This window comes from Oncorhynchus gorbuscha, linkage group LG14 (genome assembly GCF_021184085.1).
Source record: "Oncorhynchus gorbuscha isolate QuinsamMale2020 ecotype Even-year linkage group LG14, OgorEven_v1.0, whole genome shotgun sequence".
In the NCBI taxonomy this organism is placed as follows: Eukaryota; Metazoa; Chordata; class Actinopteri; order Salmoniformes; family Salmonidae; genus Oncorhynchus; species Oncorhynchus gorbuscha.
The window spans coordinates 18,440,705-18,465,103 of NC_060186.1; the positions used below are offsets into that span (position 1 = coordinate 18,440,705).

Here is a 24,399-nt window from a genome sequence, read left to right on the forward strand (position 1 = left end):
GCGCTGTGGGTGTGGGTGTATTGGAGGGTGGAAAGGATTCTGCGTAGCTGGTTGGAGGGGGATGGGAGTGGGAGAGAGAGAGAGAGAGAGAGAGAGAAAGAGAGAGAGAGAGAGAGAGAGAGAGAGAGAGAGAGAGAGAGAGAGAGAGAGAGAGAGAGAGAGAGAGAGAGAGAGAGAGAGAGAGAGAGAGAGAGAGAGAGAGAGAGAGAGAGAGAGAGAGAGAGAGAGAGAGAGAGAGAGAGAGAGAGAGAGAGAGAGAAAGACTGGTTGTAGTTATGGGGGTCTTGTGACATTCCCTCTGATGTGTCCTGCAGCTCTCAGATGGAAACGTTTACAGGCCACGCTACCACAGGCCTCGGAAGAACGAGAGGAATGAAAGAGAGAAAATAGAGAGACTGGACAGGAATGGTATAGAGAGAGACTGGAGCGAGTGATTTAAAGGGAGAAGAGAGAGAGTGCGGGGTGGACAAATGGAGAGCAAGAGAGATAGAAAGACTGAAGAGAGAGATTCAAATGAAAAGGAGCAAGGGATAAGAGAGAGGAAGAGACTTGATAGAGATACAAATGAATGAGCAGGCAACGGAGAGGGAGGGGCGAACAGTTCTGAAAGAAAAGTCTGTCTACTTCAGAAATGATATAGTGAAAACTGCCCTCCCTCTCCTTACCAAAGGAGATTAACTTTTTCTCCCTCTCTCCTACCCTCCACCTCCCCTCCCCTCCCTACCTTCACCCCTGCCCCAGCCATGACGGTTTGATCCTGCTGCTATCCTTATCCAGCGTATCCAGCTCAGAGTTGTGTAAACAGAGCGAGCTGAGCAGCTACAGAGCTTTCATGTGTCTCTGTCAGCCTAACCCTTCACAACTGGTTTCTCTCTCGCTCGCTAAGGGTTTAAGCGTGTTTGGCTCAGGCTCTACTCCCTAGTGCTCTAGGGCTGTTCTGTTCACTGTTTTGATGCATGTTTCAATCATTTATGGTGGCATTGTTTAAGTGCCTGTAATACAAATTGGATTGAAATGAGAAAACGTTCCATATGAATTGCCAGGAAATGATCCGTCTTGGCTTCATGGACTGTCTGTACGGTCTTTGTTTGTATTGCTTAGAAATATATAGCAATGTTGTTTGGTGGTTGAAGTGACCTCTCTATGTATTGATGTTGACATCCATCTTTCCCTCCTCTTCCTCGGGTCAAGGGGTCCATTCAGAACCAGGCTGGGCGGGTCACACAAGCCGTGGTGTTGACGGGTCAGCACGTAGCCGCGGATACGGAGGTCCAGCTGTTCCAGCGGATCCTGGAGCAGCGAGGCTACGAGGTCAGCCTGTCCCGATACGCCGAGACCAACACCGCCCTGAGACACGACAACGGTGAGATGGAGGGAGGGAGAGAGGGTGGGAGAGAGGGAGGGAGGGAGAATGGAGGGAGGGAGGGAGCACGAAGAGATTAGGGTCAAATGAAGAGAGGTGAGCAGGTTTTACAGATTAGATGGAAGCAGTGGGGAAGGTAGGATGGGTGGAGAGAAGCAGAGAGGGAGGGAGGGATCGAGGAGAGGGATGAGAGGCAAGGAATGGGTGAAAGGGTCCCAGAGAGGTACACACACACGGCCGTATTCCAGTCACTGATGAAGTACAGACAGGCATTAGAGCAGGGTTAAAACAGAGGTGTGTGTTTGAGAAAGCCCTGCTGCTCTGGCCAGGCAGGTGGGTGGGAAGAGGTTAAAGGGTTAACAACTATAAAGCCTGGTCTGCACCCCCTGCTGGGTTTACTGTCCTGGAGGGTGGAGTTGTTTGTAGGGCTCACTATCCTCCCTTCTGCCGACACCGCCTTCAACTATACACACCCATCTCAGTCAGCCAAAATAAGGTTGATTTATTGCAGAAAAAGACTGTGAGGAATAAGGCAAGATTTCCTTCTCGCTTTATTTCAGGATTTTTCTGTAATCTCTCCCTCTGTGTGTGTGTTTATTGAGTAGGAAAATGAGAATGGTATTCCAGTGACACAGTGAAGGACGCTACTGGAAAATCCTTGGTGCTCAGCACAGAAGTGCCATGTGAATAGTTCAGCTGGAAGGTAGAGGGGGAGAGAGCGATGGAGAGGGGACACTTATAGGAGACCAGATGTTTAAACTACCCTTGTCATTCAGGGTCATAAATCACTGCTCTACTAGTAAGGATAGTCCCAAGGATTAGCTGTGTGTGTGTGTGTGTGTGTGTGTGTGTGTGTGTGTGTGTGTGTGTGTGTGTGTGTGTGTGTGTGTGTGTGTGTGTGTGTGTGTGTGTGTGTGTGTGTGTGTGTGTGTGTGTGTGTGTGTGTGTGTGTGTACACATATTTGTGTTTCAGTGTGTGTGCACGTGCCTCTAAGTATGTGTGTGTGTGTGTGTGTGTGTGTGTGTGTGTGTGTGTGTGTGTGTGTGTGTGTGTGTGTGTGTGTGTGTGTGTGTGTGTGTGTGTGTGTGTGTGTGTGTGTGTGTGTGTGTGTGTGTGTGTGTGTGTGTGTGTGTGTCTCCTGGGGTTTACTATCCAGAGGAGAGTATTGCCAGGTCCCAGGGGTCAGGCTCTGTGAGTCAGAACGCCCAGCTGTCACTCACCCCATCAGTGTGATGATTGACAGATCAGCCTGTAGACCACACGGGGGCCCTGGTCATCATGATCAAAGAACCCAGCAAGTCGTTAGGTAAACAGCAACACCCTTAATGACTTTACCAGCCCAGAAACTGAATAGCATGGGCCTGGTAAATGTCTTTAGGACAGTGTCCTAAAAGTGTCCCATGAAAGCGTCATATTCAGTCCTTGCACGTGTGCGTATTTATGATGGAAAGAGGAGAGAAGGAATGGGGAATGTTTAAGAGTATTGGGATATGCCTTTCCCTTTGCTTATAAAGGAGACAAGGAATGGCGCAATTTAACAATATTGGAACACTGCCTGTGTCATTGCCAAGGTAGGCTATCTGTGTGACAGAAAATTCCAGCCCAGTCTCCCATATAATGGATTTGTCCGATCTACATCGGGGCTTAAAAACTGGAGCGTACTGGAAAAAAGTGTAGGGTTCCTGGAAGATAGAGTCCAGATCTTTAATTTGATGAGCCCAAATTGTATTAGTCTGTTATTGGGTCGAATGCATCAGATTAGAGGGAGCCAATCATTTCCTGTTTACTCAAACCAACCCAAACAGAGAGACAGACATTGGCTTTTACTGTTACTGTGTTTTTTCTGAGGGCCTTTTCAGTCTCCCAGCAGACTGTGCGTGCTTGTGTGTCAGGGCTTGAATTCCCCGATGGCATCGGTGGCCATGGCTGTTGATGCCCCTTTGTTAGGCAGAAAATGTATCCCTTGTGGCCAAAGTGGCCGTTGTGCCCTTGGGCTGAATATAATAATTAGAATTCCCTTCTCCCGGCTGCCAATCGCCATAGCCTACTCAGAAGCACCAATCACTCACATGACTCTCAGATATCTAAATTCTTATTAGTCAATGCCCGTGAAAGGGTCCTTCTCACAGTTATCACAGATCCAAAGTAGGCTACAAGTGAAGACAGACAAATTGCGGATGCAACAGCGCGCGTCCTTCTTATCAAAGGCTATCACCTACACATGTAGGCAAATTATTTATTGACATACACATACACTTTTTTTTAAATAAATGTCATTGGCTATTTTGGTTAATGGCCTAGGTGCCCGAGCAGATGGCTTTAGGTGCCCTAGCAGATGGCTTAGGTGCCCTAGCAGATGGCTTAGGTGCCCTAGCAGATGGCTTAGGTGCCCTAGCAGATGGCCTAGGTGCCCTGGCAGATTGAGCACCTCTTGAATGCCAAATGGTCTTGCCGCTAAAATCACTAAATTAAAATCAAATCAAATTTAATTTGTCACATACACATGGTTAGCAGATGTTAATGCGAGTGTAGCGAAATGCTTGTGCTTCTAGTTCCAGGTTTTGTGTGTGTGTGTGTGTGTGTGTGTGTGTGTGTGTGTGTGTGTGTGTGTGTGTGTGTGTGTGTGTGTGTGTGTGTGTGTGTGTGTGTGTGTGTGTGTGTGTGTGTGTGTGTGTGTGTGTGTGTGTGTGTGTGTGTTTGTGCGTGCTGTTCTGAAGGTCTGGGGCTCTGAGCAATATCAGGGTCAACTCAGACATATGGGACCTGTTGCAGGACTTGAAAGCAATGATTATAGGTTACAAAGAACACGACACACACTTAAGCTCTCTCTGTATACAGACACAGAGGTAGGTGTATATACACACACACACACACACACACACACACACACACACACACACACACACACACACACACACACACACACACACACACACACACACACACACACACACACACACACACACACACACACACACACACACACACACACACACACACACACATACACACACAGACACACACACACAACGGTTAAGTTCTTGCTATCCATTCATCTCTAGGCTGCCATAATAGCTGTTAAGTCACTTCCTCCTATTCTCAATGCTTCAGAACACTGAGACCAAAACAGCCATGGTTCTGGCCAAAAGCACCACCACGTTTCCTCCCCTCTCCAAATACTGGCTGTACAATCGCTACCAGATGTTTTTTTTCTCTCTCTCTCTCTCTCTCTCTCTCTCTCTCTCTCTCTCTCTCTCTCTCTCTCTCTCTCTCTCTCTCTCTCTCTCTCTCTCTCTCTCTCTCTCTCTTTCTCAATTTCTGTTATTTCCATTTCTCTCTGCGTCTCTCTGTCTATTTCTATTTCTCTCTCTCTATCTCACACAGTTGGAGCACTGTATTTGGTATGGTTTCAAAGCTTCATTTATTTGTACAAGATGCTTACTGATCTCTTATTTGTTCCCTCTCCTTTCCCCTCTCCCTCCCTCCCAGGTGGCAGTGTGGAGTGGAGTTTGTTGGTGTGTCTGAGAGGTTCAGAGAAGAGTTGTCTGAGGAGAGTGTCCTTCTCCCATCTGCAGCCCCATCAGAGGGTGAGACCAGCTACACACACACTGTACGGGAATGCTCAACTGGAAGGTTGTCTCATACAGGAACGTTGGTGACTTATGTGGGAATGTTACCCCATGTCAGAATGTTGGTCAACATGGCTATGATGGTTGTGTAGTTTTCATATTGGTGTAACACTCTCCTCAAGCCCCAGCAGTGAAGCCTGATCCCCTAACGAACCCCAGTTTCTTTCTAATATCCCATGTATAAGCAGATCCACCCAGAGATTCTTCTAGAAAATATTTTTGGAAGCTGGGACTAATATTTTTGGAAGCCGGCTTCCAAGAAAGAATTCAGTGAAAATGGCTCTGTCCTGAGATGGTGGATCTCAGTTCAAACACGATAGGAAAACACACAGTAACCTCCAACAATAAACATCACATTCCATTCTCCCTCTCTCCTTTACACACCCTCCTATAACACTAACATCCCATAACATCAGACCGCATAGGACCATCCTTAGCCTGGTCCCAGGTCTGCTTGTTGCTAGTACTATGGTCTATAGAAGTCGGCAAGACGGCACAAACAGATCTGGGACCTGGCTGTCCTCTTGCCTCAACTTCAAACAAGTCCAATAACTTTCATTCGTTGCCTTTTGGATCCACTGTATCCAATCTGTCATCTACTCAGGTCAACATGATACCTGGGCTGGTGGGGGCCTTCTCTGATGTGGATGGGCTCTGTCGCTTCCAGACAGACAGCCGGCTAGCAGGTGAGTCTACAGGTGGAGCGCTGAGTGATACACGAGATCTGGGCAGTGTTCATTATGCACCAAACTGAAGACAACTGACTGAAACGGTGGAGACTTGTCCAATAAGAAACGTTGAAAACATTTTCTGAAGTGTACCCTAATGGACACGACCTAGGTGAGTCATCACCTGTTTCCAGAAAACCTTTAATTTTCAAAAATAGAGATTTGGGCCGTTGCTCGCAGACGTTTAAATACAGATGCGTTTTTATGGAAATGACCCATACGTAATTAGACGTGTATAACTTGTACAAATTGTATGAACTTGTATAAATTGAAGTACTTATAGTACTATTAAAGTTGTATCTGTGGAAACCATAGATGATTAGCTGCGGATGAATTTTGGAGAAGATACGTGGTTTGTTTTGTTCAAAGGGTTGCAGGGCTTTCATACCTGCTCTCTCTCTATAATTTGGCTTCTGAGAAGACCTAAATAAAGAAAGCACTTTTATAATCACAGTAACGATCGGTTCAGGGTTTCTTAATAATGACACAATGCATCTCTGCTTATATTCGTCCTCCGTTCGAACCACATGAAAAGAAAGATGATGGATTGAGTGAGTGAGAGAGGGACTTTGGGCATAAATCTATATTTTGGGTTGGCGTCATGGGCACTTATCTTCATTATATCTCAGATGGAAGATGATGACAACCAATTGGCTTGACTTAGATAGTAACTGAGGCTCCTCTGTGTGTTCTCCTCTACCTCTTTACTCTTTGTTTAGAGGTCTCTTCCAGAACACATTGTCTCCCACTTCTAGAACAATATTGTCCTTCCTTTTTGGCTTGTCTCCAACACAAATGTTGACATTGGTGCAGTCCCGGTTGAAGGCTAGTGTCTCCTCCTCAATTGCCCCCTTTCACCTTGAAGTTCTGCAGACCCCCCCACAGCCCCTCTTCAGGTCCTTTTGACTGCCCCCCCCTTCCTTAGACCAGGACTCAGGTCTCTGCCCACCTCTCTTCCTTAGACCAGGACCCAGGTCTCTGCCCACCCCTCTTCCTTAGACCAGGACCCAGGTCTCTGCCCTCCCCCTCCCCCTCTTCCTTAGACCAGGACCCAGGTCTCTGCCCACCCCTCTTCCTTAGACCAGGACCCAGGTCTCTGCCCTCCCCCTCCCCCTCTTCCTTAGACCAGGGCCCAGGGCTCTGCCCCCCCCTCTTCCTTAGACCAGGACCCAGGTCTCTGCCCCCTCCCCCTCTTCCTTAGACCAGGACCCAGGTTTCTGCCCACCCCTCTTCCTTAGACCAGGACCCAGGTCTCTGCCCTCCCCACCTCCCCCCTCCCCCCTCTTCCTTAGACCAGGGCCCAGGGCTCTGCCCCCCCCCTCTTCCTTAGACCAGGACCCAGGTCTCTGCCCACCCCTCTTCCTTAGACCAGGACCCGGGTCTCTGCCCACCCCGCTTCCTTAGACCAGGACCCAGGTCTCTGCCCACTCCTCTTCCTTAGACCAGGACCCAGGTCTCTGCCCACTCCTCTTCCTTAGACCAGGACCCAGGTCTCTGCCCACTCCTCTTCCTTAGACCAGGACCCAGGTCTCTGCCCACTCCTCTTCCTTAGACCAGGACCCAGGTCTCTGCCCCCTCCCCCCTCTTCCTTAGACCAGGACCCATGTCTCTGCCCACTTCTCTTCCTTAGACCAGGACCCAGGTCTCTGCCCACCCCTCTTCCTTAGACCAGGACCCGGGTCTCTGCCCACCCCGCTTCCTTAGACCAGGACCCAGGTCTCTGCCCACTCCTCTTCCTTAGACCATGACCCAGGTCTCTGCCCACTCCTCTTCCTTAGACCAGGACCCAGGTCTCTGCCCACTCCTCTTCCTTAGACCAGGACCCAGGTCTCTGCCCACTCCTCTTCCTTAGACCAGGACCCAGGTCTCTGCCCACTCCTCTTCCTTAGACCAGGACCCAGGTCTCTGCCTCCCCTCTTCCTTAGACCAGGACCCAGGTCTCTGCCCACTCCTCTTCCTTAGACCAGGACCCAGGTCTCTGCCCACCCCTCTTCCTTAGACCAGGACCCGGGTCTCTGCCCACCCCGCTTCCTTAGACCAGGACCCAGGTCTCTGCCCCCCCCCCTCTTCCTTCGACCAGGACCCAGGTCTCTGCCCATCCCCCTTCCTTAGACCAGGACCTAGGTCTCTGCCCACCCCTCTTCCTTAGAGCAGGATCCAGGTCTCTGCCCACCCCTCTTCCTTAGACCAGGACCCAGGTCTCTGCCCACCCCCTTCCTTAGAGCAGGACCCAGGTCTCTGCCCACCCCTCTTCCTTAGACCAGGACCCAGGTCTCTGCCCACCCCTCTTCCTTAGACCAGGACCCAGGTCTCTGCCCACCCCTCTTCCTTAGAGCAGGACCCAGGTCTCTGCCCACCCCTCTTCCTTAGACCAGGACCCAGGTCTCTGCCCACCCCTCTTCCTTAGAGCAGGACCCAGGTCTCTGCCCACTCCTCTTCCTTAGACCAGGACCCAGGTCTCTGCCCACCCCCCTTCCTTAGAGCAGGACCCAGGTCTCTGCCCACCCCTCTTCCTTAGACCAGGACCCAGGTCTCTGCCCACCCCTCTTCCTTAGACCAGGACCCGGGTCTCTGCCCACCCCTCTTCCTTAGACCAGGACCCAGGTCTCTGCCCTCTCCTCTTCCTTAGACCAGGACCCAGGTCTCTGCCCACCCCTCTTCCTTAGACCAGGACCCAGGTCTCTGCCCACTCCTCTTCCTTAGACCAGGACCCAGGTCTCTGCCCACTCCTCTTCCTTAGAGCAGGACCCAGGTCTCTGCCCACCCCTCTTCCTTAGACCAGGACCCAGGTCTCTGCCCACCCCTCTTCCTTAGACCAGGACCCGGGTCTCTGCCCACCCCTCTTCCTTAGACCAGGACCCAGGTCTCTGCCCACTCCTCTTCCTTAGACCAGGACCCAGGTCTCTGCCCACCCCTCTTCCTTAGAGCAGGACCCAGGTCTCTGCCCACTCCTCTTCCTTAGACCAGGACCCAGGTCTCTGCCCACCCCCCTTCCTTAGAGCAGGACCCAGGTCTCTGCCCACTCCTCTTCCTTAGACCAGGACCCAGGTCTCTGCCCACCCCCCTTCCTTAGAGCAGGACCCAGGTCTCTGCCCACCCCTCTTCCTTAGACCAGGACCCAGGTCTCTGCCCACCCCTCTTCCTTAGACCAGGACCCGGGTCTCTGCCCACCCCTCTTCCTTAGACCAGGACCCAGGTCTCTGCCCACTCCTCTTCCTTAGACCAGGACCCAGGTCTCTGCCCACCCCTCTTCCTTAGACCAGGACCCAGGTCTCTGCCCACTCCTCTTCCTTAGACCAGGACCCAGGTCTCTGCCCACTCCTCTTCCTTAGAGCAGGACCCAGGTCTCTGCCCACCCCTCTTCCTTAGACCAGGACCCAGGTCTCTGCCCACCCCTCTTCCTTAGACCAGGACCCGGGTCTCTGCCCACCCCTCTTCCTTAGACCAGGACCCAGGTCTCTGCCCACTCCTCTTCCTTAGACCAGGACCCAGGTCTCTGCCCACCCCTCTTCCTTAGAGCAGGACCCAGGTCTCTGCCCACTCCTCTTCCTTAGACCAGGACCCAGGTCTCTGCCCACCCCCCTTCCTTAGAGCAGGACCCAGCTCTCTGCCCACCCCTCTTCCTTAGACCAGGACCCAGGTCTCTGCCCACCCCTCTTCCTTAGACCAGGACCCGGGTCTCTGCCCACCCCTCTTCCTTAGACCAGGACCCAGGTCTCTGCCCACCCTTTGTTTGAGAACATCATTTATCTTAGAAAAGGCAGAGTGAACCTGACTGACACAGACACAACCAACAATCACTGTCATGTTCCAGTTACAGGAGGAGAGGAGGGGCAGGGGGGCCTGTTTCCTGGTTTGGGCCTAATTCAGGGTTTTGTGTGGTTTCAGGGAATACAGTGTTGTGAGGTTTGGTTTTCTCCATCTTTCAGATTTAGTCTAGCTCCATTAGAACTCTGAAATATTGAACGTTAGATTGTGATTCAGATATCGTAAGTGAGGGATGTGGATTACCAGTAGAGCTGATTTGAATTTGAGTGCTTTGTTCATCCTTCTCTGGCCAGTGATTTGACTCCAGGGGATGGGAGAAGAGTTGGGATCCAGCCCAGGACTGATAGTGATTTGAGCCTTAGAGCACACACCCTCTCTCCACCAGTGGAGAAATTCATTAGCAGTACAGTGCCAAAGAATGACAACACACTCTCACTCCCTCTCACTGGGCACACACTGGTTGAATCAACGTTGTTTCCAGGTCATTCAAATGAAATTACGTTGAACCAACATGGATTTGACGTTGAATTGTCTGTGCCCAGTGGGCTGTTGATATGCAAAGTGAAGCATTTATAGGGGTTGACACTTATTAGGCAAGGACACACACACACAGCTGCTCTGCTATTTCATAATTCGTAACCAACACAAGGGATGCAAACGGCTTTACTCCACCTCGGAGAATGGCCTTGATGTCAACCCCCTGTGACCGTATAGGATAGATGATAAATTAAACCGTCTCTCTCATCACTAGTTACAGATTAATGTCTGTCATCACTTGTGTGTGTGTTTCTCTGTGTTTCTCTGTTTTGTTTCAGGGCTGGCATTACACATAAATCCATCTGCCTGTGGATCGGCACGCACCAAGCTGGGGTATGTCTGTGATGTGGCACAGGGTGATTGGTCAGTCAACTCTGCCAGTAACAACACGTTTACCTTAGTCGAAACTTACAGCTCAATTATGTTCAAGTGTCTCTATTCGCTCGTTGAAATAAATGGGTTTGATTGTCTTAGCTAATGTTATCGTTGTTGTTGTTTTCTCTTCCCTTAGGAACCCAGCTATTCCCACACTTAATTTGGTGAGCCCTGGCCTCGTTGCCACGGTGACAGTTTATGTCCTGGTCACCTCGGTAACGCCGCTCACAGCCTTTCTTCATCACACGGGCCTGGTCAGGACAAGCGAAGACACGGACAGCCACACCACACAGGTACTGAGGACCCTATTCAATCTAATCTGTTCACCAGGTATCTGGGGTTATAGATTTCTTATATTCAGTGTGATATATATATATATATATACAGTACCAGTCAAAAGTTTGGACACACCTACTCATTTGTTTTTTACTACTAGAATAATAGTGAAGACATCAAAACTATGAAATAAAACATGGAATCATTTACAGTAGTAACTGAAAAAGTGTTAACAAATCAAAATATATATATTTTTTATTTGTCATTTTTAATATATATATTTTTAATTTGAGATTCTTCAAAGTAGCCACCTTTTGCCTTGATGACAGCTTGGCACACTCTTGGCATACTCTCAACCAGCTTCACGAGGTTGTCACCTGGAATGCGAAATGCATTAATTAACAGGTGTGCCTTATTAAAAGTTAATTTATGGAATTTCTGTCCTTCTTAATGTGTTTGAGACAATCAGTTGTGTTGTGATAAGGTAAGGGTGGTAATAGCCAAATTTGATTTAAAAAAACAAGTCCATATTATGGCATGAACAGCTCAAATAAGCAAAGAGAAACGACAGTCCACGACAGTGCAAATTAACCACTACTAAACGACAACAATAATAAGAAGAGACTTGCTTGGGCCAAGAATCATCAGTGGACATTAGACCAGTGGAAATCTGTCCTTTGGGGTGATGAGTCCAAATTTGAGATTTTTGGTTCCAACCGCCAAGTCTTTGTGAGACGCAGAGTAGGTAAACGGATGATCTCCGCATGTGTGGCTCCCACCGTGAAGCATGGAGGAGGTGTGATGATGCGAGGATGGTGTGAGGGTGCTTTGCTGGTGACACTGTGTGTGATTTATTTAGAATTCAAGGCACACTTAACCAGCATGGCTACCACAGCATTCTGCAGTGATATGCCATCCCATATGGTTTGCACTTAGTGGGAATATCATTTGTTTTTCAACAAGACTTTGACCCAAACACACCTCCAGGCTGTGTAAGAGCTATTTGACCAAGGAGAGTGATGGAGTGCTGCATCAGATGACCTGGCCTCCACAATCACCAAACCTTAACCCAATTGAGATTGTTTGGACCGCCAAATGAAGGAAAAGCAGCCAACAAGTGCTTAGCATATGTGGGAACTCCTTCAAGACTGTTGGATAAAGCATTCCTCATGAAGCTGGTTGAGAGAATGCCAAGAGTGTGCAAAGCTGTCATCAAGGCAAAGGGTGGCTACTTTGATGAATTGGTTTATCACGTTTTTGGTTGCTACATGATAACAGATGGGTTATTTCATAGTTTTGATGTCTTCACTGTTATTCTACAATGTAGAAAATAGTACAAATAAAGAAAAACCATTGAATGAGTTGGTGTGTCCAGACTTTTGACTGGTACTATATACATATACAAAAGTTTGGTGTCACTTAGAAAATGTCCTTGTTTTTAAAAGAAAAACAAACTTTTTTTGTCCATTAAAATAACATCAAAATGATTAGAAATACAGTGTAGACATTGTTAATATTGCAAAGTACTATTGTAGCTGGAATATCTACATAGGCCCATTATCAGCTACCATCACAGCTACCATCACTCCTGTGTTCCAATGTCACATTGTGTTAGCTAATCCAAGTTTATCATTTTAAAAGGCTAATTGATCATTTTGCAATTATGTTAGCACAACTGAAAACTGTTGTTCTGATTAAAGAAGCAATACAACTGGCCTTCTTTAGACCAGTTGAGTAACTCGTCAGTCTATTCTTGTTCTGAGAAATGAAGGGTATTCCATGTGAGAAATTGCCAAGAAACTGAAGATCTCGTATAATGCTGTGTGCTACTCCCTTCACAGAACAGCGCAAACTGGCCCTAACCAGAATAGAAAGAGGAGTGGGAGGCTCAGTGCACAACTGAGCAAGAGGAGAAGTACATTAGAGTGTCTAGTTTGAGAAACAGACAAGCTCTCAACTGGCAGCTTCCTTAAATAGTACCCGCAAAACACCAGTCTCAACATCACAGTGAAGAGGCGACTCCGGGATGCTGGCCTTCTAGGCAGAGTCTAGTGTCTGTGTTCTTTTGCCCATCTTAATCTTTTAGTTTTATTGGCCAGTCTGAGATATGGCTTTTAATTTGCAACTCTGCCTAGAGGGCCAGCAAGTGACCCCAAACCTTTGAATGGTAGTGTATATCACAATGACCAATAATGCCAGGTGGCATTGCAGTCATTTCTCCTGTACATGGAGCAAAGAGTTTGCAGGTTTGTTTCCAGTCAGATCCAGCAACCAGAATCTTAGACATAGTTTATATGCTCAGAACCTCTATACTTCTTCCAAAAATGTGGTTTCTTTCTTTCAAAAACAAGGACATTTCGAAGTGACCCTAAAATTTTGAACGGTAGTGTATATATAACCTATTTTATTTATTAGCCCTGAGTTCTTGATAAAGCTGGACCTACAGTAAACATAGTAGTTATACACTTTACACATTATGCCTCTTAGAAAACTCTTGTTTTGCTTGCTTCCTTCTCTCCAGAATGTTCCAGAATGTTTGCGCTGCGTATTTTCTCCATGTGGTGAGGCTGGCTAAGTGCGTTCCTAGCATATTGCTCCTAACTGAGCTTAGGGCTTTCAATTCAGACTGTGCTGCAAACAAACCAAGTGGTATAATGGATAGATTTTCTCCAGTTATTTCTTAAAATTACATTCTAACAACTAATGTTGTTTTTGTGCTTCTTTGGTTGTAAACTACTGCCAGAAACACAGTGCAACCATTGTTCCTTTCCAATAACCCAACTTTCCACTCTGTTATACCAATCAACTATTGACTATTATTTTTTCTCTCCTCAATTTCATGGTATCCAATTGGTAGTTACAGTCTTGTCTCATCACTGCAAATCCCGTACGGACTCAGGAGAGGTGAAGGTCAAGAGCCATGTTGCGAAACACAAGCAAACCTGCACTGCTTCTTGACACAATGCACATCCACTCCGGATGTCAGCCGCACCAATGTGTTGGAGGAAACACCATACACCTGGTCAGCGTGTACTGCGCCCGGCCCACCAACAGGAGTCGCTAGTGCGCGATGAGATAAGGATATCCCTGCCGGTCAAACCCTCCCTAACCCGGACAATGCTGGGCCAATTGTGCGCCGCCCTATGGGCCTCCCAGGACAGAGCCTGGGCTCAAACCCAGAGTCTCTGGTGGCATAGCTAGCACTGTGATGCAGTGCCTTAGACCACTGCACCACCCGGGAAGCCCTACTGTTATCCAATCTCATATCCCTTCTGACTAGTTAACCTCTCGTTGACATCTCCTATGTGTCTCACACTAGCTGCGTCACCAGATGACCAAAACCATGCCAAATATCTGGAGCTCTGAACATCCTGATCCTACTGCCCTTATGATGTTGTTGTCTCCGGAGACTCCCAGTCCCTTTTTAAAACTTCTTAGAGCTGCAAACCCGTTCGGGATCGATATGACAACAGCCAGTGAAAGTGCAAGGCGCCAAATTCAAAACAATAGAAATCTCATAATTAAAATTCCTCAAACATACATGTATCTTATACCATTTTAAAGGTAATCTTGTTGTTAATCCCTCCACAGTGTCCGATTTCAAATAGGCTTTACAGCGAAAGCACCACAAACGATTATGTTAGGTCACCACCAACTCATAGAAAAACACAGCCATTTTCCAGTCAAAGAGAGGAGTCACAAAAAGCACAAATAGAGATAAAATTAATCACTAACCTTTGATGATCTACATCAGATGACATTCATAGGACTTGATGTTACACAATACATGTAGTTCATATTTATATAAAAGAATCTCAGTATACATTGGCGCGTTACGTTCACTAGTTCCAAAAACATCCGGTGATATTGCAGAGAGCCACATCATTTTACAGAAATATTCATTATAAATGTAGATGAAAATACAATTGTTAGACATGGAAATATAGATATACCTCTCCTTAATGCAACCGCTGTGTCAGATTTTAAAAAAACGTAACGGAAAAAGCAAACCATGATTTCTGTTGGAGTCAACATAAATCAGAAATAACATTATAAATATTCCCTTACCTTTGATGATCTTCATCAGAATGCACTCCCAGGAATCGCAGTTCCACAACAAATGCATGATTTGTTTGATAATGTCCATTGTAGTAGCTACTTTTGTTAGGGTGTTTAGTACACAGATCCAAACGCTCGTGCAGATCCAGCCGAACATTGGACGAAAACTTTAAAAAGTTATATTACAGGTCGAAGAAACTTGTCAAAGTAAGTATAGAATCAATCTTTAGGATGTTGTTATCATAAATCTTCAATAACGTTCCAACTGGAGAATGCTATTGTCTGTAGAAAAGCCATGGAACGCAGGTCGCTATCATGTGAAATGCGCGTGACCAGGACCTGGCTCTCTGCCAGACCACTGACTCAAACAGTTCCCATCTGGCCCCACATCACAGTAGAAGGCTCATTCAAGTTTCTAAAGATGGTTGGAAGCTGTCTCTAGTGGAAGTCGCTTCTAGTGGAAGCCTTAGGAAGTGCAACATAACCAATATCCCACTGTGTATTCAATAGGGGCTGGATTGAAAATCGACCAACCTCATATTTCCCACTTCCTGTTTGGATTTCTTCTCAGGTTTTTGCCTGCCATATGAGTTCTGTTATACTCACAGACATCATTCAAACAGTTTTAGAAACGGCAGAGTGTTTTCTATCCAATACTAATAATAATATGCATATATTAGCAACTGGGACTGAGGAGCAGGCCATTTACTCTGGGCACCTCTGGGCACCTTTCATCAAAGCTACTCAATACTGCCCCTGCAGCCATAAGAAGTTAAAAGGCCCTGTTCATATTGTTCCGTGTGTGTGTTTGTTCGTGCGTGCGTGTGTGTATGCCAGTGCATGTGTTATTGTGGACTAGCCAACCACACCACATGCTTCGGATTTGAGCACAGCAATGCCTGATTCCCAACCCTGTCCATCCGTCACTCACTGGCACCCTATTGGCATTATCTCAAATGAAATCTGTCTCTGTCAGATGAAATGTAATCTAACCTGATTAGCTCCATGAGATGTAATATGTGATGGGACTGAGAGTGAGAGTGGTTGACTTTTTCTTCTGTCATATCAAAGCTGGGGTTGTGGATTAGTGAATGTGGACTATTACCGCCACCTTTTGGAACAGAGTATTACGTGTTTATTTTACCGCAGCATTGCGTAGCAAGTGATCAATCCCTTTTAAATATTACATTGACATGGAATCTCTCCATACGAGCGCAAATCAGTTATTTCCTTTACTGATATTGAGGTGTTATAATTAAGTTGGACTCTATCCAACTCTGCAGGGTACAGACTTGAACTTCTTCAGACTTTTAAAACACTGACAAAACTTTTCTATCTTCTTTATCCCCCCTCTCTCTTTCTCTATCGCTTTTTCTCTTTTTCTCACTCTTTCTGTCTTTCTTTTTTTCACCCTTGCTTTCTCCTTCTCTTCATCTCTCTCTCTCAGCTCAAGCCCTTTCTTCTCCAGCAGCTGGGTCCTGTTGCGTCCCATGAGGCATTGGACCATGTGAAGGAGGTCATAGGTCAGGTGTTGAGGGCGGCAGCATTGACCAATGAGGAGCCTAGCTCTCGGCACAGGTTAGCCAGCCTTGGATTAACCTCACAACTGTTAATCTCTGTGCATCATTCTGATTTGTCACTAATCTATGTGACTGTTTCTCCTGTAGCTGGTGTCTCCTGTGTTTCCAGCTGATGACATTCACTCTTCAGTTCAGTGGTTCCCTTCTACCTGTCATTGTGAAGGTAAGAGGGGGTTATTGCTGGGTCGGCACATTGCTACTGTAGCCGGTCTCTACTGATATTTTTTAGAGTAGTCACTAGGTGGCGCCATAAGACTGTGATACTAACAACATTCAAAGACAGCAACATACACTGTATATAAAAAGGTACACAGACACCCCTTCAAATGAGTATATTCGGCAATTTCAGCCACACCCGTTGCTGACAGGTTGAGCACACAGGCATGCAACTTAAAAATTGTCTGTCCTCATTTGCAACACTCACTACTTCCAAACGGCCTCTGGAAACAACGTCAGCACAATAACTGTTCGTCGGGAGCTTCATGAAATGGGTTTCCATGGCCAAGCAGAAGAACACAAGCCTAAGTTTACCACGTCAGCTGGGTGGTGTAAAGCTCGCCGCCATTGGTGTGATGAATCACGCTTTACCATCTGGCAGTCCAACGAACAAATCTGGGTTTGGCGGATGCCAGGAGAACGCTACATGCCCCATTGCATAGTGCCAACTGTAAAGTTTGGTGGAGGAGGAATAATGGACTGGGGCTGCTTTTCATGGTTTGGGTTAGGCCCCTTTGTTCCAGTGAAGTGAAATCTTAACGCAACAGATAACAATGACATTCTAGATGATTCTGTGCTTCTAACTTTGTGGCAACGGTTTGGGGAAAGCACTTTCCTGTTTCAGCATGACAATGTGCACAAAGTGAGGTCAATGCAGAAATGGTTTGTTCAGATCGGTGTGGAAGAACTTGACTGGCATGCGCAAAGCCCTGACCTCAACCCCATCAAACACCTTTGAGATGAATTGGAACGCCGCCCAACATCAGTGCCCGACCTCACAAATGCTCTTGTGGCTGAATGGAAGCAATGTTCCAACATCTAGCGGAAAGCCTTCCCAGAACAGAAGAGGCTGTTATTGCAGCAAAGGGAGGACCAACTAGATATTAATGCCCATGATTTTGGAATGAGATGTTCGACGAGCAGGTAATCCACATACGTTTGGTCATGTAGTGTAACTTTCGAGTTGAGCAGGGAAGAGAGAGTTCGTATTTTAGCTGTTGTGCTGCATACATATGGGTTGCATACAAACACACATGTGCACTCACACACGCACATACCCATGCATGCACACTGCTGAGTGATACAACTAGTCACAGTGATAAAAGCCATTACACTTAAAGGGCCTCCCTTGAAGTATTTTAATTGGTTTGACCCAAAGATTCCTTCCCCCTTTTCCAGATTCCAAACAACGTGTCCATTGGCTCCACGCCTATAACCCGAGCCACTAATAAACATGATGATGTTTCCTTCTGTAGGCTCTATAGCCTGTTCTATGTACTCATCTTAGGAAGACCGACATGTCTCAGTTCAATGTGACCAACTCCTTCCTTGAATTCCCCTCATTCCCCTCATTGCTTACACCTCTCCAATACGCTCAGACCTCTAAATGTGAGTCAGGGTAGAGGGAAGGGAGCAGAGGTCTCCAAAGGTATTAAGAGAACTCATATATCCACTGGGTGGCAGAACGTGCTTACTCTCCGTACAGTCCCTTAATGAAAACCATTGCTAAAAGGTTCCCTTAATCCCTGTCTGAAAGGCTGAGACTGACCTGCACTTTGATGGGCTGAGGGACCCAGGGTTTGACGGACAGATCACAAAAGAGTTCATCCTGGAAGATGCTCTTCTCTTCCTGCTCCCAGCACACAGTGGACAGGCCAGACGGAAGAGCCTTTCACACACCGAGAGAGACGATGGACAGAGGGTACTAAACAACTGTGTTTTAACTTAATAAAGCACTCAATACCATGAGGGCAATGACGATGGACTCCTTTAAACATAATTAACATAATTAACATAATAATTCCATTAACCTTCACAATTTGTGTTGTGTGTTTCTGGTCAGTTTGGTGGCTGTGGGGGGCCACACGGTCTCTGTCTGCCAGAACACCAGACTCTCCTCCTCCTCCAGTTCCTCCGTCAGCTGAGGACACCAGGGCCATTTGAACTGGTAAACCTCGATTCCACATTACTCTCTGTTACAGTGCATTCGGAAAGTATTCAGACCCCTTCACTTTTTCCACATTTTGTTACGTTACAGCCTTATTCGCAAATGTATAAAAATAGTTGTTTTCCCCTCGTCAATCTACACACAATACCCCATAATGACAAAGCAAAAACAGGTTTTTAGAAATTTGTGCAAATGTATTAAACATTTAAAACTGAAATATGACATTTACAGAAGTATTCTAACCCTTTACTCAGTACTTTGTTGAAGCACCTTTGGCAGCGATTACAGCCTCGAGTCTTCTTGGGTATGATGCTAAAATCTTAGCACACCTGTATTTGGTGAGTTTCTCCCATTCTTCTCTGCAGATCCTCTCAAGCTCTGGCAGGTTGGATGGGGAGCGTCGCTACACAGCTATTTTCTGGTCTTTCCAGAGATGTTTGATCGGGTTCAAGTCCGTGCTCTGGCTGGGCCAATCAAATGACATTCAGAGGCTTGTCCCAAAGCCAGTCCTGCGTTGTCTTGGCTGTGTGCTTAGGGTCATTGTCTGAGCGCTTTGGAGCAGGTTTTTTGATCAAGGATCTCTCTGTACTTTGCTTTGTTCATCTTTCCCTCGATCCTGACGAGTCTCCCAGTCCCTGCCGCTGAAAAACATCCCCACAGGATGATACTGCCACCAGCATGCTTCACTGTAGGGATGGTATTGGCCAGGTGATGAGCTGTGCCTGGTTTCCTCCAGATGTAACACTTGTCATTCATGCCAAAGAGTTCAATCTTGGTTTCATTAGACCAGAGAATCTTATTTCTCATGGTTCGAGAGTCCTATAGGTGCCTTTTGGCAATCTCCAAGTGGGATGTCATGTGCCTTTTACTGAGGTGTTGCTTCCGTCTGGCCACTCTACCATAAAGGCCTGATTGGTGGAGTGCTGAAGAGATGTTTGTCCTTCTCGAAGGTTATCCCATCTCCACAGAGGAACTCCAGAGTTCTGTCAGAGTGACCATCGGGTTCTTGGTCACCTCCCTAACCAAGGCCCTTCTCCCCTGATTGCTCAGTTTAGCCAGGTGTCCAGCTCTAGGAAGAGTCTTGGTGGTTCAAAACTTATTCCATTAAAGAATGGTGTAGGCCACTGTGTTCTTGAAGACCTTCCATGATGCAGACATGTTTTGGCACCCTTCCCCAGATCTGTGCCTCGACACAATCCTGTCTCGGAACTCTGCAGACAATTCCTTCGACTTCATGGCTTGGTTTTTGCTCTGATATGCACTGGGAACTGTGGGACCTTACATAGACATCTGTGTGTGCCTTTCCAAATAATATATGCCATTTAGCAGACACTTTTATCCAAAGCGACTTACAGTCATGTGTGCATACATTCTACGTATCATGCCCAATCAATTGAATTTACCACAGGTGGATTCCAATCAAGTTGTAGAAACATCTCAAGGATGATCAATGGAAACAGGATGCACCTGAGCTCAATTTTGAGTCTCATAGCAAAGGGTCTAAATACTTATGTAAATAAGGTTTCTCATTTTTTAAATTTGTAATACATTTGTAAACATTTCTACAAACCTGTTTTCGCTTTGTCATTATGAGGTATTGTGTGTAGATTGATGAGGGGAAACATTGATTTAATCCATTTTGGAATAAGGCTGTAACGTAATAAAATGTGGAAAAGGGGCAGGGGTCTGAGTACTTTCCGAATGCACTGTATAGAATATAACCAGATTAATTGTAAAGCATAACGTAGTCAATGCTACAGAACACGTACAGTGGTTCCAGATTGTTATCATGTTATTTAGATTTTCTGTATTCCCAGTAACTGAAAACCAGTCTATATCCAGCTTTATCCTGCAGCTTCTCCAGAGCGCTCTCCTATCCAAGACATTCTGTTTAGATCGTTCCCTAGAGCAGAGGAGTCTGGGAGTGGGCGACGTTTCTCAGCATTGTTGGACAGAATCTGTTCTCATTATACAGAGCAGAGGAACCAGACTTACAGGTGAGCACAAGCGTGCGCGACACACACACACACACACACACACACACACACACACACACACACACACACACACACACACACACACACACACACACACACACACACACACACACACACACACACACACACACACACACACACACACACACACATCAATCAGTTCACATGAGGTTCTGTTACCTTGCTCTTCCCCCTTGGTGTTGTCTTACTCTCCGTATATTTGGAAAGGATAGACCAAACAATTGACCAGACAAATTACTGGGCTGGGGGAATAAAGCTTGGCTGAATTTAAGGATGTTTTTCGTTCCCCAACCTCCCCTAAGCATCCCTTCACTAGCCCCTGGCATATGTACGTTAGTCTGGCTGTAGCAGGAGAGAGGAGCTTCATGCCCATTCCACTCAGACTGGAACATAATTAGGTTAAATCCCTGCTTGGCTGGGTGCTGGCTCCACTGGCAGGCCCCATCCGGCCTCCCATCCTTCCCATGGATGTGGCACGGAGCTGGGCTGCTGGAACTCAGAACACAGCCTTCCTCTGCCCTCGGGCTGGGTGGACTTCTGGTGCTGAGCACGAAGCTAGGAGCATGTAGCACGCTCACGGGCAGGGAACCAGGCGAAATGATGAGGATGATGGGAAGAAAGAATGGGAGGTAGTAGAGGAATGGGGATGCTAAGGGGTAGACGAGGGATTGGTGATGGAAGGGTTTGGAAGAGGACTGGAAGGGGGAACAGGGTGCTGGATGTGGGAAATGGAGGAAACAGGGGTGGAGGATATATTTTTTTATTTAACCTTTATTTAACTAGGCAAGTCAGTTTAAGAACAAATTCTTATTTACAATGACGGCCTAGAGAAGAAGAAAAGGGAGAATTTATCAGGCTAGAGAAAAAGGAGGGAGTGTCTGGAGAACAGCCAGTATAGTTTACTTTGATTGGGTGAGGGTTATAACAAGTGTTGATAATCACCTCTGGACCTCATATAGGCCAAAAGGGAACCAATTGGAATTTTGACGCTGGCCAGGAAAGTGTGTGTGTGTGTGTGTGTGTGTGTGTGTGTGTGTGTGTGTGTGTGTGTGTGTGTGTGTGTGTGTGTGTGTGTGTGTGTGTGTGTGTGTGTGTGTGTGTGTGTGTGTGTGTGTGTGTGTGTGTGTGTGTGTGTGTGTGTGTGTTTCTTTTCTGAATAATGACTTCCATGTTTCCCATAGGACCAACGAGGCAGAGACACAGACCGGGTGGGACCAACACTCAGGCTCCCAGGACCTCCCTGGAGACAGAGGTGAGGCGCTACTCAGGTGTCGGCTACTTGGCTGGCTCTGGAGCACCTCACCAACAGGATGCAGAGAAATGGATTGGAATTAGAATGCTGTATATCTCAATGGTTTGAAATGTGACGCTCTGAGTTCACCAGAGCTCCACACTGGGAGGCGTACGTGTCTTTTTGCAGAGCAAAACCGTTTGTGGAAGGTATAACACCGAACACAGACCCTCTCGCTCACTCAACGTTGTCGATATACATCTAGTTTCCTTATAGGCCTATTTGTCTGGGAAACTGTTTGGCCAACTATATAGCCTATTTCTGTTTGAGTCTTTTATTAAAGAATGTGAAACAATGTTTCTGTTTGATCCTTGCCATTACATCATGCATAGCTTTATTTATATGGCCTAAAATAAATGTGTTCATATGAGCAGAATGTTATCTATAGGTTATAACTCATTTTGTTCAGTTATGAAAATAAAACATTTAATGCAGAAATTGATCTCGTAAAAGGCCGACATTTCAATTTAAAAAAAGATTGGATGGATGGCTATGACAGTCCAGCAATCGAATTGCAAGTCTTTCTTATGCTAATAATCAAAATATTCTTCTTAAAATAATATTTCACTGCTACCCTCATTTTTCATATTATCAGAGGAGCAGAACAGGCAATGGAACCTGAAGTTATCCTCTGTACGTGGAAAAAATATCCCGGCGCATGAAAGCTACACCAACAAACTGGAACGACAGACCGAAAATAAGTCTTTCTGGAAGTGCACGGAATATGATGCTTTCGAATGCCGATATCGCATAACCCTCACTGACGGCATTATCTCCAAGTTAACCGAACAATTTTCATACATATGACGCCTTTACAGTAACGGGTCGATCGCGACAATTTATAACCTTTCAGACAATGTAAAAAAAACAGTGCAGCATCGGAAGCATCTGTACCTTTTCAGGCAGTAAAATGTTCCTGGGGCATAGAATGTTCGGTATTGTTTCCCTGACAACAATACTGCCCTACCTAGCATATCGTGGAACTAAGAAAAAATGATTTTATTTACCATGGTTTCACAGTAACTTTATGCAGTTGCTCCTAATATGACCTCCATTTTCTACCAAACGCAATACAATAGAGGCAGTATTACTTGTCCCCATGATTATGCATGTATTTCATGTATAAAAAATGACATGAACTCATTTTCGACCAAATGAGCAGTTACTGCCTTTTTGCTTGGTATGGCAGGATAATGGTAGGATAGATGTGTTTTCTTTCCACTAAGAGTCATTGTATTTAACGAACTCCAAAGTACTTTTTAGGAGTGAGTGGTCTGCGTGCAGTCAGCAGAGAGGCAGGCTGCTTGCAGGGAGCTCGAGACAATTTGATTGACAGTTTTCGTGGGGGCATTTCAGATAAACTAATGCTGTAGCTGAGGCGTTTTCAAAACACCACACTTTATATACCCTTATTAACGAATTCATATAGGCCTAGGCTACAATATTCTGCCCATATGATCAACATGTATTTCAGGCCATAACAATATTCTTAGCCATACATGATTTAATGAAAAGCAGTAAACATACACCTCATGAACACAATCATGCAATAGTTACCAATAGTTAACATACACAACATTGTTTCACATTCTGTAATAACAGACTCTTTAAACACAATCATGCAATTGGCTACAGCTGGGTTCACAGCTTCACCCTGGCTTCACAGCTTCCCTGGGAAACTTGATGTAGCCTCACGCAAACAACAGAGCAGAGAAGGAGCTCGCTTCTGCTGCAGTGTTCGAGGTAAAATATTAAGCTGCTGCAGTGTTGGAGGTGAAATATTAATTTGGGCTGGTAGGGTGGGTATGTGCCCCCTAAATCTGCAAACTGCTTGAGATTGGCACACACCAGAGTCAATTGCCTCCACAGAAAGTGAGCATTCTCTGGGCTTGTGCTCAACACGTGTGGACCTTGTTATTAACATTCCTCTATGTGTATTAACATTTTATCCTCCCATTACATAATTGTGTGTGTGTTGGTGTGAATGTCTTTAACTTTAATAAGCACGTACACACACACACTGAGCATGCATGTTTTAGATAACCATCTTTGTTCTTTGATGCTCCTTCTGGTGGATAAATATGAACAGTATCCTGAATATCTTTGGGCTCAGACATAGCAATGACGTTTGCTGGCCGAGAGTACTTAACACCTCTGAACGTAATTTAGAGTGCGCACCAATTTTGCATGTACAGTCACATGAAAAATACAGAGGGTGGTCCCTAAAACACAGCGCGCTGAACGATCGGCAGATGACTGCTAGATCCGCGTACGGTGTGACGTGTACAAGCCTTTTTTATCTGTGCATAATCCGCTCTCTCTCTCTCTCCCTGCGGTGTGTATCAGAGCGGTGTGTGGACCCCCACCTCAGACAACTGTACACAGACCCCCCTCTGACCCTCAGCCCCCCCTTCAGTCCCTGGGTGAAGGACTACCGTGCTGAGGTCCCCTTTGACGTGGTGACCCTACGCCTCCGCCCTGAGCCCATCAGCCCAGCCTGTCACATACACCTGGACGAGCACAGAGGACCTAGGTGAGACCCTCCCAGCCATGACCTTTCACCCTGTGAGTCACAAGCTGGGCTTTCAAATGTATCCTAGGTCACATTCA

General features: G+C 46.4%; 1 protein-coding gene across 2 annotated transcripts in view; it reads left to right on the top strand.

Moving 5' to 3' along the window:
• Nucleotides 1-24,399, top strand: part of LOC123994589 (cadherin-like and PC-esterase domain-containing protein 1) — a 99,330-nt gene that overhangs the window by 16,674 nt on the left and 58,257 nt on the right. For both annotated transcript variants that reach the window (XM_046297366.1, XM_046297367.1), the window contains exons 2-13: nt 1,192-1,363; nt 4,854-4,951; nt 5,598-5,679; nt 10,305-10,359; nt 10,538-10,694; nt 16,184-16,314; nt 16,404-16,479; nt 18,070-18,234; nt 18,376-18,480; nt 20,323-20,477; nt 21,680-21,750; nt 24,136-24,322. In XM_046297366.1, the coding sequence (XP_046153322.1) occupies nt 1,192-1,363; nt 4,854-4,951; nt 5,598-5,679; nt 10,305-10,359; nt 10,538-10,694; nt 16,184-16,314; nt 16,404-16,479; nt 18,070-18,234; nt 18,376-18,480; nt 20,323-20,477; nt 21,680-21,750; nt 24,136-24,322 (1,454 nt within the window). The remainder of the gene's footprint in view (nt 1-1,191; nt 1,364-4,853; nt 4,952-5,597; nt 5,680-10,304; nt 10,360-10,537; nt 10,695-16,183; nt 16,315-16,403; nt 16,480-18,069; nt 18,235-18,375; nt 18,481-20,322; nt 20,478-21,679; nt 21,751-24,135; nt 24,323-24,399) is intronic.